The 15,667-nt window shown below is 47.3% G+C and overlaps 1 protein-coding gene and 1 long non-coding RNA gene across 8 annotated transcripts; one reads left to right on the top strand and one right to left on the bottom strand.

The window, feature by feature from the left end:
* Positions 1–2,921: 2,921 nt before the first annotated feature.
* On the top strand, positions 2,922–7,728 carry LOC106844241 (uncharacterized). Its single transcript, XR_001401356.3, has 3 exons — positions 2,922–3,143; positions 4,050–4,109; positions 5,629–7,728. It is a non-coding gene; the product is annotated as an uncharacterized lncRNA (long non-coding RNA).
* AURKB (aurora kinase B) lies at positions 7,471–12,871 on the bottom strand. 7 transcript variants are annotated; one of them, XM_070482363.1, is made up of 10 exons: positions 12,776–12,860; positions 12,381–12,453; positions 10,864–10,966; positions 10,702–10,756; positions 10,285–10,476; positions 9,856–9,994; positions 9,591–9,739; positions 8,838–9,012; positions 8,569–8,667; positions 7,471–8,349 (listed from the first exon to the last, which is right to left on the bottom strand). In XM_070482363.1, exons 2-10 carry the CDS (start codon positions 12,426–12,428, stop codon positions 8,272–8,274), a joined length of 1,038 nt encoding a protein of 345 aa, XP_070338464.1. In that variant the 5' UTR covers positions 12,429–12,453; positions 12,776–12,860; the 3' UTR covers positions 7,471–8,271. The 7 variants fall into 7 exon arrangements, with proteins under 7 accessions (XP_070338464.1, XP_070338468.1, XP_070338465.1 ...); XM_070482367.1 differs by having other exon boundaries at positions 10,864–11,028; positions 12,776–12,833; XM_070482364.1 differs by lacking the exon at positions 12,381–12,453 and having other exon boundaries at positions 12,776–12,871.
* Positions 12,872–15,667: the final 2,796 nt, after the last annotated feature.

Raw genomic sequence — 15,667 nt, 5'->3', positions numbered from 1 at the left:
TCCCACACCTTCCAGAAGGGGAGAAAGGAATAGCTTCCATTTTACCTCGCAGAAAAACAAAGATGCATCTTTCCCAAAAGCTCCCGTCAATTTCTGTTTACATCTCATTGGCCTAACCTGATTCACATGCCCAATTTAATCACTTTGGCCAGGGTAATACATGTCTGACTGACTTCGGACAGAGCATCCAGAAGCAATCACCCTGGCAAGGTGATAAGAATTAACTGATTAGGTTAAAACGTTATGCTCCTCCTGGAACATAATGGGGCAGGGAGGAGGGCCTGTGGGGGAGGGACCACAGTGTCCACGACATTAAGGGTCAGCAAAGTATGGGCTACAGGCCGAATCCAGCTCTCCACCCGTTTTTATATGGCCTGTGACCTAAGAATGGTTTTTACATTTTTAAATGGTTGAAAAATAATCTAAAGGGGCCGGCCCCATGGCCAAGTGGTTAAGTTCCGACACTCCTCTTGGGTAGCCCAGGATTTTGCTGGTTCGGATCCTGGGCGTGGACATGGCACTGCTCATGAAGCCATGCTGAGGCAGCGTCCCCACATGCCACAACTAGAAGGACCCACAACTAAAAATATACAACTCTGTACTGGGGGCGCTTTGGGGAGAAAAAGGAAAAATAAAATCTTAAAAAGAAAAATAATCTAAAGAATATGAAAATTCATGTAATTACATGAACTCTAAATTTCAATGTCCATAAAGTTTTATTGGAATACAGCCACATTCAGTCATTTGTATACTGTCTGTGGTTGCTTTTCGGCTATAGCAGCAGAGTTAAGTAGTTTCAACAGAGGCCATATGGCTGGCAAAGCCTTAATTATTTACTTCCTGGACTTTTACAGATAAAGTTTACCACCTCTTGCACTGCAGGTCTCCCCCACTTTAGGCTGTTGGGAAGTGGGAGCACCCCCCCCCACACACACACACACAGGAAGGGCTCAATTCTCCTGCTTGCCTGTCATTGTCAGCAACTGTCAGTCACTTCTGGTGGTCACATGTGACTCTTTCAGACATATGCACACTCCGTTCATGCGGCTTTGGAATCCTTTTGTCAATATTTTATAAAAACATTTTTTGGAAAAAGATGCCTGTATTACACAGGGCAGGGAGCTAGAGAGGGATGTTTTACTGCAATTAGGGACAAGTGTCTTGTTAAAAGCCCGTGTTTTCTCTGCTGCCCCATGAATACACATTTTTTTGTTGCACACTATGCAATTCCTGTAAATTGGAATTTCATATATGAAGAAAATGATGGCATCTTGAATCAATTTATATAAATGGAATAAGAGACCGGCTATTTGGACTAAAACAAAAACATTATTTCATTCCTTACACCAAAAAAAATTCCATTTTGGTCACAATTTTAAATGAAAACGCAGAAAAGTACTGTAAGAAAACAGAGGTGCATGTTTTTTTATGAGCATGGGGTGATGAAGGTTGTTTAAAGTAAGGCCAGAAGTCAGACATCATAAAGGAAAGAGATGATAGACTGGACAATGTAGAACTTGAAAACTTCAACGTAGAAAAACTGCCCTGTGCTAAAAGACAAATTGCAGAAAGGAAAAAAACACTGGCAAAGTATATGACAAACTGTTAATATCCCTTGACCTTACAAGTAAATTAGCAAAAGACACATATATTAGAAAAATGGCCAAGGACTTCAGGGTTGGTTAATTCAGCAGCTCAGCAAAATCATCAAGTACCCAGGCTCTTTCCATCTTTATGCTCTGTCGCCCTCAGTCTGCAGAGTTGTCTTCACCCCATCTCTCCTCATGGGCACAAAATGGCTGCCACACATCCAGTTATCTCAGGAAGATTTGAACTAGTTTCACTGTGGTATTAGAGGTCACTAGGTCACTCAGTCAAATCACCCAGTTTTGTTTCAAGCCACACCATTAGGAGACAGTCTGTAAAACTAGTACAACTGTTCCAGTTGTTAGACTCATTCATTCACATAATCAATGAGGTACCCAAAATAGAAGACTTCTATTAAAAAAGAATCATGCCACCAACAAGACCAGAGAGGGTTTGTAACACTGCAAAGCTCAGTAGATACAGGGGCACTGGGAGAATGTGGCTTTCTCCAAAAGGCTGCCTCACCATCTCTCCTTTTAACCTATTCTAAATTTCGAAAGCTCTTTGCTTGAAGTGCAGCCCATGTGTGGGAGTTTTTCTTCTTAGGAATTCCATTTTCCATTCCTTTGGAAAACCTACAGTCGAACCCTTTAGGTCTGTCCTGTCTGTCTTGCTTTTTGTAGGCATTCTAATAAGTGGCAATATCTCATTATGGCTTTAATTTAATGATGTTGAACATCTTTTCCTGTGTTTATTTGATATCTATGTATGTTCTTTGGGGAATGTAGTCCCACTTTTATGTCATTTTCTGCTTTACATATCTTGTAAACTACTTGAAATCCTTTCTAGATTAAGACTATATATATATATATTGCAAGGGAAGGTTCGCCTGAAGCTCACATCTGTTGCCAATTTTCTCCTCTTTTTCTTCCTGGTTCCTCCCTAAAGCCCCAGTGCATGGTTGTATATCCTCGTTGTAAGTCCTTCTAGTTCTTCTCTGTGAGCCACAGCATGGCTAGTGACAGACAAGTACGGTGTAGTTCCGCGCTCAGGAACTGAACCCCGGCTGCCAAAGTGGAGTGAGCTTTAACCGCTTGGCTAGCAGGGCTGGCTCGGGACTATATTTTTAAATGCTACTTAGATCCAGGTACATTACTGCACTAGAGAAGAGACCATGTTGTAGGAAAGGAAAGATTATTTCCATCTTAACAGCTCAAAAAAATTAAACAACTTAGTCAACGTCACATGGCTAATAAGCCGTGGAAAAGGAACTAGAACCAAGGCAAGCTGACAGGAAGTGAAAGCTCGCTCCTCCACAGAGCCCCCTACCCGCCAGTGCCACGATGTGGGGTGGGACAGATCACTCCACCCACTCTGGTCGGTGCCTACACCCCTGCGCGGAAATGCAGGCTGTCTTCCACTTCACGGAAATGCAGACTGTCTTTCCAGAGAGAAGTGTCTGCTACCATTTCGGGAGGACGTGAACAGATACCCAGGGAAGAAGAGAAGCGGCTTTTCATTTCTCCTATTTCTGTCATCATCCATTCAGTGGGAAGGTAAGGTGATCATCAAGTGCTCAAAGTAAGCAAATGTCCCAGTCAGTTGGACTCATCACTTTGATATCTTTACTCAGAAGAATGTCAACTAGGACAGTTTTCTCTGCACGCCCCAGAGCACCGGCCCTCATGTTCTTTGTGGGGTTTGTTGAGCAGGATGTTTGTTGAGTGGGATGTGGGGTGGCAAGTAGAATTATATCACATTTTTACATTATATTAGGGGGGTGGCTCTTCCTCTGGATGCTTGGAATTTTCTTTTGTTAAAAATGGGCACCAGAGCTGTTGCCAATCTTCTTTTTTCTTCTTCTTCTCCCCAAAGCCCCCAGTACCTAGCTGTATATTCGAGTTATAGGTCATTCCAGTTGTGCTATGTGGGACACTGTCTCGGCATGGTCCAAGGAGCAGTGCTAGGTCCGCACCAGGCATCTGAACCAGTGAACCCCGGACCCTGAAGCAAAGAGCATGAATTCAACCGCTATGCTACCAGGCTGGCCTGTGGATACTCAGAATTTTCATGAGTGAGATGATGCCTCTTAAAAAGGTCTCTGAGGGGTCAGGCACAAGTCAATGAGAAAGGTCATGGCACAGATCACTATTCTTTCCATTACTCACAATAGGCTGGGGAGTGGCATTCTAGCTAGAAAAGCAGGTGCAAAGGCCCTGAGGTGGAAACAAATTTGGCATGTTCAAAGGACAGCAAGGAGGCCAGTGCTTTAGTGATGGAAAAGGACGAGAAGTTAGAGATGAGCTTGGAGAGGTAGAAAGGAACAGGATCTCCTTGGGTGGGGATTTTTTACTCAGAGTCTCCTGGGGAGTTTTAAAACATACGAATGCCCCGGGTCTCAACCCAGACCAGTCAAGTCTGAATTTCTTAGAGTGAGGTCTGAGTTCTATTTTCTTTTAAAGCCCTCCAGCTGATTCTGATGGGTAGCCAGAGTTGAAAACCGATGGAGGACCCCTACCGTGGTAAGGCGTTTGGATTTTCTTCTAAGTAACTGCACTGAAAAAGCGAAGGAGGGTTTTGACCCTGGGAATGAGGAGCTCTAACTTCCGCTGTGTGGGGAATGGGCTGTAGGGCCCAGAATGGATGCGGGGAGGACAGTGTGGACGCTTCTAGCCATCATCCAAGCCAGAAGGGATGGGGCCTTGAACTAGCTTGAGAGCAATGGAGTCTGCGTGGAAGGAAGGCGGGGCTGGGACTCAGTGGATTTGACTGACGGCAGGAAGGCGGGGCTGGTGGAGAAGAAAAGAGAGAAACCAGGGGTGATTCCTAGATTTTTGGCTTCGGCAACTGGGTGAATGATGGCACCATGAACTGAGTGGGGGAAATATGGGGTTTTTTTGTGGTGGCGGGGTGGTGAATTGAGAGTACTGTTTTAGCGTGTTAACTTTGAGAAGACTATTCGATACAGTAAGTGGAGATGCCAAGGATATATGAGTCTTAGACTTGATGGGGAGGTTGAGGTGAGAGATATTGATGTGGGAGTCATGTTTAAAGCCATGGGATGGAGTGTGATTAGAGTGTAGATGGGGAAGAAAAGAGCACCCAGCAGAGAGTCCCTCCAGGTCCCCCATCAGGGCTCAGAGGAGGGCCCAGCTCGAGGGGCTTAGCTAGGCCAGGAGGAAAAGAAGCTAGTGCGGTTCTGGAGGTGGAAGGAGGGGAGGGGGATATTTCTAGACGAGAAAGGTCACCCCTGTTGAATGTGGCTTCGAGGTGGGGTCAGAGAAGGGCCCATTGGATTTGGCTGGAGCAGTTTCAGCTGCTGAAGGGCGGGGTTGGGGGAGGGACACAGGCCAGGATGCCTCTTAAAAAAGTCTCTAAGGGGTCAAGCACAGGTCACTGACAAATGTCATGGCACAGAGATGAGGAAGTCAGTGCAGATGGTGAGTGTAGACAATGTGCTCAAAAAAAATTTTGCTATGAGAGCAAATTGGGAGTCACAAGAGGTGGGGTCAAGCTACTGGTTGTTCGTATAGTGATGAGAATTATCCAGCAAAAAAGGAACATATTAATGTTCAAAAAGAGAATTGAAAAGGGACAATTGCTGGAGTGAAGTTGTTGAATGGAAAGAGGAGGGGGGCCAGAGCACACCTGGAGGGGCTGCCTCCTAGGGACCAGGGCACTTCTTCCATTGGAGGGTGGGAGTGGGGAGGCAGCTGACCCGTGAAGAGAGTAGCTTGGGAGAGTGGGTGGTCGGATTATAAAAGAGCCCTGTCTGATTCTGCTATTTCTCCAACAACTGCAAAGGGAGGTCGTGAGGGTGGAGGCATGTGGGGAGATTTGGTGGCTTGGGGAGTGGCAAAGCCAACACGTGGGGCCACTTAATGAGGGTGTTAGTCGGCATTACAGCTGCAGGAAAATGGGTGCCCTCCTTTACCGCTGGTGGGAGCGGGAGCTGTCCCACCACTGTGAGAGCAATTGGGCATCCTATCAAAGGTTTCCTGGGCGTACCCTATGACCCAGCATTGCCATGTCCCTCTCTAGATCCTCCCCAGAGAAGCCCTCACACAGGAGCACAAGGAGGCACGCCAAAGACATGGCCCCAGTACAAGGCACCGGAAATAGTCTACATGTCCATCAACAGAATGGCTTTGAAAGAACCTAAGGATTATAGTGCAGCAGTTTTAAAAAACAAAGCGTATCTCTCCAAACTGTCATCGAGAGCCTTCTCAGGCGTCGTGCAAAAAGGAAGTGAGAGAACAACACATACAGTGCAATACAGCTTACGTTAAAGAAATGTCCACATGCTAAAGACAATGCTGTTTTCTAGAAGTATACAGATATGAACGTAAATACAAAGAAAGAGGACTAGAAAGATATGTTACCAAACTGATATTCGTATCTGATATTAGTATAATTGGAAAAGTGGAATTTCACCTTATTCATATTATTTATAAGTGCATTAACTCATTTAATTTGTGTAAATTAAAACATTTTTTTAAGAGACAACACAGGGCTCAAACTCAAGCCCTGGGGAAGCGGAGCCTGGGGCATGAGGATTAGGAGTCAGAAGCATGTGCCTAAGAGGTTTGGCGGTGAGTGGGGAAATGTGGGCAGAGTGCTTCTAGGGCACAGCCCCTGCATTCGGAATTTTTAAAGCACCTTCGAAATACTCCTGGGTCAGAGAAGAAATCATAATGGTAATTAGAGAACACTGAGACCTGAATAATAATAAAATATACTCCATCTCAGGCCCGTGTGATGCAATGAAGTGACACTTTGATGGATGTTGACAGCTGTTAAGTGCTCAGACTTGGGGAGAATTTGGGGGTGGATTAGTGATCTGTAGGTTGGAGACTGAGCAAATGGCACGACTATTGACTTCAGAGATAATTAAAAGTTGTAAAGAAAAGAAAATAATGGAATGCTACATGAGTCAGCGTATGACCGTTTCATGGTCACAATATAAACACTGGGCACTGATCCTCCAGATTCGCACGGTCCATGAGCAGAGAATTTTTGCTCTTTCATTCACTGCTGTCCTCCAGCCTCTAGAGCAGTGCCTGGAATGTCAAAGGCTCTTAACAACTATTGTCGAATAAACCTAACCAGAATTATGACATAACTACATCAGAAGGATGCTAGGACATAAAAATGTACATGTGTATGGTGGCAGTGGGGTGAAAGAGGGACATCCTTAAATTTTATAGCAATAGGAAATAGAAATAGGAAAATAATAGGTAAAGCCTAAAATGGAAGATTTATGAAGTAGCAACAGAAGCATGTGATTTAGAAATAGATGGTAAATACTAAAAGCAAAACAAAACAGCAAAAAGATTTGGAACTGGATATCTCTGGCAAGAGAGAAAGGAACAGTTAGCTTTTAAAAAAAAGCCATATAACATTGTTCAGTTGTTTTAATCTCTGGGTACGTATTGTGGACTGCATGCTAGCCCCAAAAGATATGTCTATGTCCTAACCTCTGGAATTTATGAATGTGAGGTTTTTTGGAAAAAGGTCTTTACGAATGTAATTAAGGATCTTGAGATAAGATCATCCTGGATTATCTGGGTGGGCCCTAAATCAAATGACTAGTGTTCTTATAAGACAGAGAGAGACAGAGAGAGAAGAGAAGGCCATGTGAAGATGGAAGCAGAAATTGGAGTTATGCAGACAAGCCAAGAAATGCCTGGAGCCACCGGAAGCTGGAAGAGACAAGAAAGGATTTTGTCCTAGAGCCTTTGAAGGGAGTATGGCACTGCAGACACCTTGATTCTGAACTTCCAGAACTGTCATAAAGTAAGTTTCTGTTGTTTGAAACCACCAAATTTGTAGTAATTTGTTATAGCTGCTCTAGGAATCAAATACAGCGTGAATAACTGAGATAAAATAAAAATAAGAAAATTTATTGATGTACTTCACCACATTGATCAGAAGAGCAAATGACAGATACAGAAAAGCATCTGATGAAGGTCAGCACCTATTCATGGTATGAAAAAACCGGCCCTTTGCCAACTGGGAAGAGAACAGGCTTTCTTTAACCTGATAAAGGACTTTTTTTAAAGACTATACATAGTAACAGTAAAAACTGTAGTTCCTGTTCCAATTCTGTGATATATAAAATAAATGTGTGTGCTGTGGAAAGGCATCATTATACCACTCTAGCATGGTATTAAAGACTATGGACTTTGAGTTTAAAATTGGGCTCCCTCATTTATTAGCGGTGTGACTCATGGCAGATTATGTAACCCCGTTGTGTCTCAGTTTCCTTATCTGTAAAATGGGGGTAAACCTATAGCAAGCATCCTACTTAACACTGAAACCTTAGGTCAGGAACAAGACACCATCAGTACTGCTCCTATTTACTCTTGTATTAGATCCTGACCAGAGCTGTCAAACAAGCGAAAAAAAGACAACTTTTAGGGTACAGCAATGTTCAGTTGCTCCTGGGTTGACAGGACTGAACCAGGAGAAAGACTAGAGGTCAGACAATTGAGCGGGAAGTAAGAGAAGGTGGGCTAGACGCCCTGGTGTTCAGGCGGAGCAGAGTGGAGCACGGTCCCAGCTCCCCCAGACCCTGAAAGTCAGAGCAGGGGAAAGACAAGACGCGGGGGAGCAGGCGGCTGGGAGCTGACGGGGTGGGCATCCAAGCTGAAGGTGGGCACTCCTGGGGCAGTGACGCAACGTTCATCCCGGCACCCAGCATGGGCAACTCCCTAGCCTCCTCCCCATGGGAGACATCCGCCGCCACAGCAAAGTCTCCACCTGTAAACGTCTACACTCAGTATAAAAGGCTTCAGCTTTTATTAAATAAAAAGGAGGTAGAAGACAGATAAGGGAACAGGCCAGAGACCCCTCCTTCCAACTACACATATACAGACACACAAACACAGACACAACCGGGACAATTCAGGGGACAGACTGAAGGGCAGAGGGAGGCAGCACCCTCCGAGAATGGGCCCGGACCCAAGGGTGGGCTGAGACCTGGGCCAGGGGCAGCCGTTCTGAGGGGTTATGCCTGAGCAGCTTGGAGATGAGGTCCTGGGCTCCCGCGGGCACAGAAGGGGGGAACTTCAGGTCTACCTGCAGAAGTAGAGAAAGGCGAAGGAAGGGTTCCTTCAGATTCGGCCTGGTTGTTTTCTCCTTGACTGCCCATTCAATTTGGAGAGTTACAGAGGGCCCTGCAACTCCCAGCCCCTGGCCTCTGCAGCCAGCACCAAGCCCCAGCCAGGCAGCCAGGCCGGCCCTCCCACCTTGACGATGCGCCGATACGTCTCGTTGTGTGAAGCACTCTCAAAGGGCGGGTTTCCCACCAGCAGCTCATAGCAGAGTACTCCGATGCACCACAGATCCACCTTCTCATTGTGCGTGCGGCCCTCAATCATCTCAGGGGGCAGGTAGTCCAGGGTGCCACACATCGTCTTCCTCCTGGGTGGGGTGGGGTGAGTGGGCAGGGGTCCCAGAGACAGACAGCCTCTCCTTTCCCTGCTGCCTGACAGGGAGCCAAGGGACCCCAGGATGCCCCAGGGGAGTGTTCCAGCCAGGCTCTGACAGGGCCTTTGGGATAGGGATGGGGTGAAGATATAAACGAAAGCCCCAGAGGAGGGCTTACACACTGCCTCAGTGTTTCCGCACTGAGAGATGGCTCTTCAAACAATCAGACACGAGGGCAATGTTTGCCTTAGAAGGAAAGGAAAAACTGGGGACATCTCGAATGTCCACCAAGCGTGTCCTGCTTAAATAAATCAGGTCACATCTCTACTATGCAGCACTATGAAGCCACTAAAGATGATGTGGGAGTATTCTCAGTGATATGGCAAGGGGCTCCCAAATATAGAGTAAGAAATCTGGGCAACAAAATTGCGTTTCCTATTTTTGCAAAGATATTACTGTGTCTGTGTTTACATGAGGACAAACCCAAATGTCTCTGGGTAACAACATCTGGAGCAGTTTTATTTTGAGTGTCCCAGCCTCACATCCAGGACTGCCCTCCTGTCCCACCGTACCTCAGGGAGGGCGCGTGCACCGACCAGCCAAAGTCGGCAATCTTCAGCTCTCCCTGGAGCCCCAAGAGCAGATTCTCTGGCTTTATGTCTCTGTGAATCACCTTCTTCCCGTGGCAGTACATCAGGGCATCTGCCAGCTCCTCCATGATCTGGGAGAGCCAATGACAGGCAGTCAGATGAGGACGCATCGCCAGCTGCGAGCAGCGTTCCCCTAGCCTCAGGCCCCCCCCCCCCACCGGCGCTCCAGGTGCCCACCCGCCCCGACCGTGGCTGTCCGCTGCTCATCAAAAGTGCGGCTCTTCTGCAGCTCCTTGTAGAGCTCCCCCCGGGGGGCATACTCCAGAATCAAGTAGATCCTTCGCCGGTCATAGAAATAGTTGTAGAGACGCAAGATGTTGGGATGCCTGGGAGAAGAGAGACAGGAGGACTCGGGCTGCATCCTGGCATAAGGAAATGGGAAAGATGACAGGTCCCAAATGGGGTAAACTGGGGACCGACTTGGACCAGGCCGGCAACACCACGGCTGGCAGTGGCCAGTGGGAACTGGAGGCAGCTTTCTGGATTGAGAGCTCAATGTGGCTAAGTGGCCACAACTATAGAGAAAAGCCTAGATGTGGTGGGGCTGAAAGAATTGCTGGGGGGGGGGGGGGGGAGGGAGCAGAGGGGCTGGGGCTCAGAGGGCATTGACCCGTACTGCAGATGGGCCTGGATTTCGATCTCCCTGCGCAGCTGGTGCTCCACGCCCTCCTTCTCTATCTGAGACTTGAAGAGGACCTTGAGCGCCACGATGAAATGGCTCTTCTTCTCCCGAGCCAAGTACACGTTTCCAAACTTGCCTTTGCCCAGAGGACGCCCAATCTCAAAGTCATCAATTGTGAAGGACCGCCTGATTAGAGAGTCGTGGGGGAAGGCAGCTGAGCACTGGTTTGTCAGTCATCTGAGGTTGCTTTCCCCCTGCACGTCAGCCCCATTTCACTTTGGGGCAGTTGAGGATGGATCAGGCTCTCTTACCCCCGCCCCCACTCCTCCGGCCCTTAGCTTCTACCTCCCCCGTCTCCTAAGTGTTCACTGTCTCCCTCCTCTCTTGTCACCCCAAGGCTTGGGCACTTACATTAACAAGTTGGGTGTCACACTGCTGTTCTCCATCACCTTCTGGCCAAGGGCAACTAAGGAAAGAACAGGTAAGTTGAGGCCCTCCTTTGACATTTTCATCCATGCACCCTCCTCGTAGACTCTAGTCCTCTCAGGTTGTCCTTTCCCCCATCCCAGTTACCTGTGGGCTGAGCATTGGAGCGGCTCATGAGGACAAGTGCAGATGGGGTGGCAGGCTCCTTCCGGAGGACTCTCTGGGGCAGGGTGTTCAGGCCAGATTGAGCCTGAGAAGGAGCAGGAGGGAGTTCTGAGGGTGCCTTTGTCTCAGTGACCGGGTTGGAATGTGCTGCAAGCAGCATTTCAGTACTTACTATAGAGTCACCCACCCACCCATCCCCGATTCAAAGAGGAAAACTGAGACCACAGTTTTGCTACTCAGCTCCAAGACTCTGCTCAGAGCCCATATCAAAATGGGTGCTAAATAAACAACCCAAGTGGAGCAAAGGACTTACCCCAACACCTAACATTTCACCTCTTTGGCCCTGGCCCACATCACATTCTCAGGCAAGAAACTGTCCAACCTCTCAAGTCCTGTCTGTAACACCACTCATTCACCCAGCCCCCGACCCCAGGGGGCAGTAGAGGGCTGCAGTAATGAACACCCACAATTCAATGAATTTTAGCACAGAGGCATTCTCATAGCCCCTCAAAAGCTCAGCCTATTAAGGCTAACATAAGGTCCTTGAGGCCTTGAATGTTGCAGCAAATACCAGTATCTACCCCTTTGCAACATCAGGCTTTAGGGACAGACACTGAGGGCTATTGTGATGGCCCTGGACCACTTCTCACCTTCAACTTCTGAGTAATATACATAACTTTCTTTTGAGAGTGACCAGTGTAGAAGTGACAATGGTTTTTCATTCAGCCTCCATTCTGGACAGCCCCACTCAGTGCTCCACAAGGGAGGGAGCTGGGGGACAGGGGGACAGATGGACCCTCCAGGATATCCAAGCCCCACCAACGGGGAGCAAAGCCTGTGCCGGGCCCCTTCCTTCTTCTTTAGCCAGGAGAGGAAGAAAGCCTCAGTGCCCCTTCCAACCTGTTCCCAAACTGTGATATTAGTACAGAATTTACAAATAAGCAAGTTGAACAAAACAGAGTCCAGAAACAGACCCACATATATGTGAGAATTTAATATACATAAAAGGTGACATTTCAAATCAGAGGGTAGACTCTTCAGTGAAAGGTGTTGAGACAACTGGAAAATAAACCCATTTAGATCCTTACCTCATACCAGTCATTAAAATAAATTCCAAATTATTTAGACTGGTCCTGGAACTTTTAAACTTATAAACTTTATCTCAATCCTTCATGAGTCTATTTCTATTTACTGCTTAGTGTATATTTTTCAGGGCAAAGGTTGGGAATCATGGCCTGAAGGCCAGACCCTGCCTGCTCAGTCCCAGATATCATTTGTATGTGACAAGTAGGCTCAGCCCTGCAGAGCTCCTCACAGCACCCGACAGGATGTGGCTGGATATGACCAGAGTGGGTTCTGCCAGCAAACTCTTGGGGCCCATATAGTGGAGCATAAACGGGACGAAAATGCTTAGAGGATCGCCCTCTGCAGGACCTCGAATCTCCAAGCAGGAAGTCGCCAAGCGTGTGGGGGTGGAGGGTAAGTGGGAATGCCCTTACCGTCTGCCGACCGTAGGGCCAGGGGTAGGCGTTCTCCTTCTGGGTCATCCTTAGAGGGAAAGGGGGAGGAAAGCTGGGCAGAGAAAGGAAACAGAGCCATAAGAAGCAGAAAAATGAGGGAGCGAGAGCGGGAGGGGTCGGATCGATCTAGCCGGAAGCGCTTGCCTGGGGCTGGTGAAAGGGAGCAAATCTACAAGCTGGCCACATCAGGGCGCACCCGGGTGCTTGCCTCGCTGCCCCCGCCTTGCCACCGGCCCCACCCCTTTCCAGGACCCTCTCTCCACCCTTGAGCGCCCGGCAGCTGGCGGAGTGCGCGCGGGCTCGCCCAACGGACCCCCGACCTGCCCGATGACTTGTTCTCTCGGAGCAAGGCCCGCGAAAGGAGGGCAGCTCACCTGGAGCCGGTGGCGCAGCCACCCTGCTGGCCGCTGGAAAACGAATGGCCCTGCCCAGCCGCGCCCCAGCCGAGTTCCTTTCAAATCTCCCGCCCTGGTCCCATTGGCTGAGCGGGCCGCACATGCCCAATCCTCATTGGCTGGATGTCCAATGACCTAGCCCTCGAAGGGCCCAATCGAAGAGGCGGAATGCCAGCCGGGGCACGCTTGGGTTCCGGATTAGGAGAGTTCACCTTATCCCGTGATTCTCATATCTTTTTTTTTTTATTAAAAATTTAAAATTTTAACATACCTGGAATTTATCCTTATGTATATGGACTAGGATATAACTTGTTTTCTTTCAGATGGACAGCCAGTTATGCCAGCACCATTTGTTAAACAAACTACCATTCCCAGCGGAATTTAAATGCTACCTTTGATATAATAAATCATCGTAGATAGTTGGATCTATTTCCGGACTCTCTATTCTGTTACACTGTTTGTTTGCATGTGTGCTTATTCTTGTGTCATTACTATTTTGTTCTATAAAGTCTTTCACTCACATCTCTAGTAGGAGTTTTCCACCAGCGGACCAAGGCCACATTGTTTGGACTGACTGTCACATTTCTCCTTCCTGCCATGCTCCCTTCTTCTCTGCTCTTTCTGACCCCAAATTTTACTATTGGGTTAAATGAATCCATTTTGGGACCTTCTATGAAATAACTAGTGGATATTTGCAAGTATTGCGCGTCCAGTACCCTTCCTATTCCTTTGAATAATAACATCCTAACTTTGCTTTGGGGAACCACCTGTCTCCCCATTCTGTGTTGTTGGTTTCTGTTGCTGCTGGCCCCAAATCCCTATCTTGATGGAGACCTATTGTACTGGACATTGTGGTTATGTAGTCAGCGTCCCTTCTCCAAGTGATTCCCACTTCCTGAAAGCACCTAGAGTTTTGCGGGTCTGAGAGGGAGCTGACCCCATCCCAGGCCCAGGAGTGGATCTTGTTTGATTTACAGCAGTCAGGACCTTTTATTCCAGAATGATGGTCACTGGTTTGGGGATACACATGTAACTCAAGTGCACCAGTTAGTGGGAATTTTAGGATTCATGTCCAGAATGCTGGGCAGAAACTCCTTTTCTCCTGCTGGAAGTGGACAATGAAGCACGCAGCCCTCAGTGCTGCTGGCGGTCCTGAAGGGAGCAGCTGAGAATGAAGCTGACCCTGCAGAGGGCAGAAGAGAGGCCTGGGAAGAACCGGAGACCTTGATGACACTGTGGGCCTCTGGATGCCTATTTCAGCACTTTCCTTAAATGAGCCAAGAGTTTTCCTTCCCTAACGCATTAACAGTTCTGTTATTTGCTGTCCAAAGCATACTATTAAACTAAAAAATAACACAGCCAGTTATTTTACCAGCAAAATGGGTTTATTTGGGAACAGCAAAGCATTGCAAGTTGGGACAAGCAAGCTATAGCAAAAACCATAGGCAAGTGCAACAATCAGAGAAGAGGAACACTATTTTATAGGGAAAAAGGAGGAAATTGGGAGGGGTTGTTTTAAATGAAAGTCCCTTAGAGAAAAGCAACAGTTCTGAGTAGTTTCTCTCATTGGCTGAGTTGCTGGGGTAGTCAATTTCTGTTTCAGGTGAAATGTTCATTTCTTCCTGCTGGGGTTTGTGATTGATGATTCTTCCTGTGGAAGACTTCTTTCTGTTGGGGTCTGCAATTGACAATCTTTCCTGTACTTGTAATTGACCTTGAATGGTACTGCGAGAGCTCCCAAGACTATATTCTGGCCTCCAGACTATTTAATTTAATTTAATTTATTTTTTTTTGCTGAGGAAGATCCACCCTGAGCTAACATCTGTTGCCAATCTTCTTCTTCTTCTTTTATTTTAAGATTTTATTTTTCTCCTTTTTCTCCCCAAAGCTCCCCAGTACATAGTTGTATATTTTTAGTTGTGGGTCCTTCCAGTTGTGGCATGTGGGATGCTGCCTCAGCATGGCCTGATGAGCGGTGCCATGTCCGTGCCCAGGATTGGAACTGGCAAAACCCTGGGCCGCCAAAGCGGAGCACGCGAAATTAACCACTCAGCCACGAGGCTGGCCCCAATCTTCCTCTTTTTGCTTGAGGAAGATTTGCCTTGAGCTAACATCCATGCCAGTCTTCCTCTATGTTGTATGTGGGTCGCTGCCACAGCATGGCCATGGAGGAGTGTGTAGGTCCACTCCCAGAACCCACCCAGGCTGCCAAGGTGGAGCCCACCAAACTTAACCACTAGGCCACTGCGCCAGCCCCCAGACTCTAATTTAAATGAGGTTTCCCTTTATTAATTTTCACCATGCTAACTGACACACACCTACAGACCTAGAGTGTTCTTAGTTATTTAGGTTGAATGATGCAAAACTGCTGATAGTCAATTATTTTGACCTACAAAAGATACCAACTTCGTATGATTCAACCAAATATAGATCAAATAAGTCCTTATGGGTTTCTAGATCAGTTCATAATGCTTTCGGCTGCAAGTAACAGAAAAGTCAGTTAAGAATGGCATAAACAATAGGAACCTATTTTCTCTTCTGTAACAAGAAATCAGAAAGTAGGTAGTTCATTAGTGACCAGTGTTAGAGATCTGGATTGGGCTCTCTGTGATTCTCTTGGCATTTCCCTTATGACTGCAAGATGGCTGCCAACTGTCTCTGTCTCTTTTATAAGGAAAAGTAGAAGCCTTTCTGCAAGCACCCAATAGATTTCTCATTGGCCAGAACCGTGTCACATGACTACTGCAAAGGAGGCTGGTAAAGTGAATATCTCTTCCAGCCGCTACAGTTAAGCTGCAAGGGAGTGTGGCGGTAGAAATGGGTGTGTGCCACAATGGCTTACAATTTCATTCTGCGGAGCCCATGTTAGTT

This window comes from Equus asinus, chromosome 13 (assembly GCF_041296235.1).
Source record: "Equus asinus isolate D_3611 breed Donkey chromosome 13, EquAss-T2T_v2, whole genome shotgun sequence".
NCBI classification, from domain to species: domain Eukaryota; kingdom Metazoa; phylum Chordata; class Mammalia; order Perissodactyla; family Equidae; genus Equus; species Equus asinus.
This window is presented reverse-complemented; position numbering and strand designations above follow the sequence as displayed.

Excerpts from the sequence above, each read along its gene's own strand:
- AURKB (XM_070482363.1), bottom strand. The coding sequence starts at position 12,428 with ATGACCCAGAAGGAGAACGCCTACCCCTGGCCCTACGGTCGGCAGACG. Across the intron at positions 10,757-10,863 it reads CTCCAATGCTCAGCCCACAG|TTGCCCTTGGCCAGAAGGTG; the intron begins GTAACTGGGATG and ends TTCTTTCCTTAG. Across the intron at positions 8,350-8,568 it reads AACGGCTGCCCCTGGCCCAG|GTGGAGACTTTGCTGTGGCG; the intron begins GTCTCAGCCCAC and ends AGACGTTTACAG.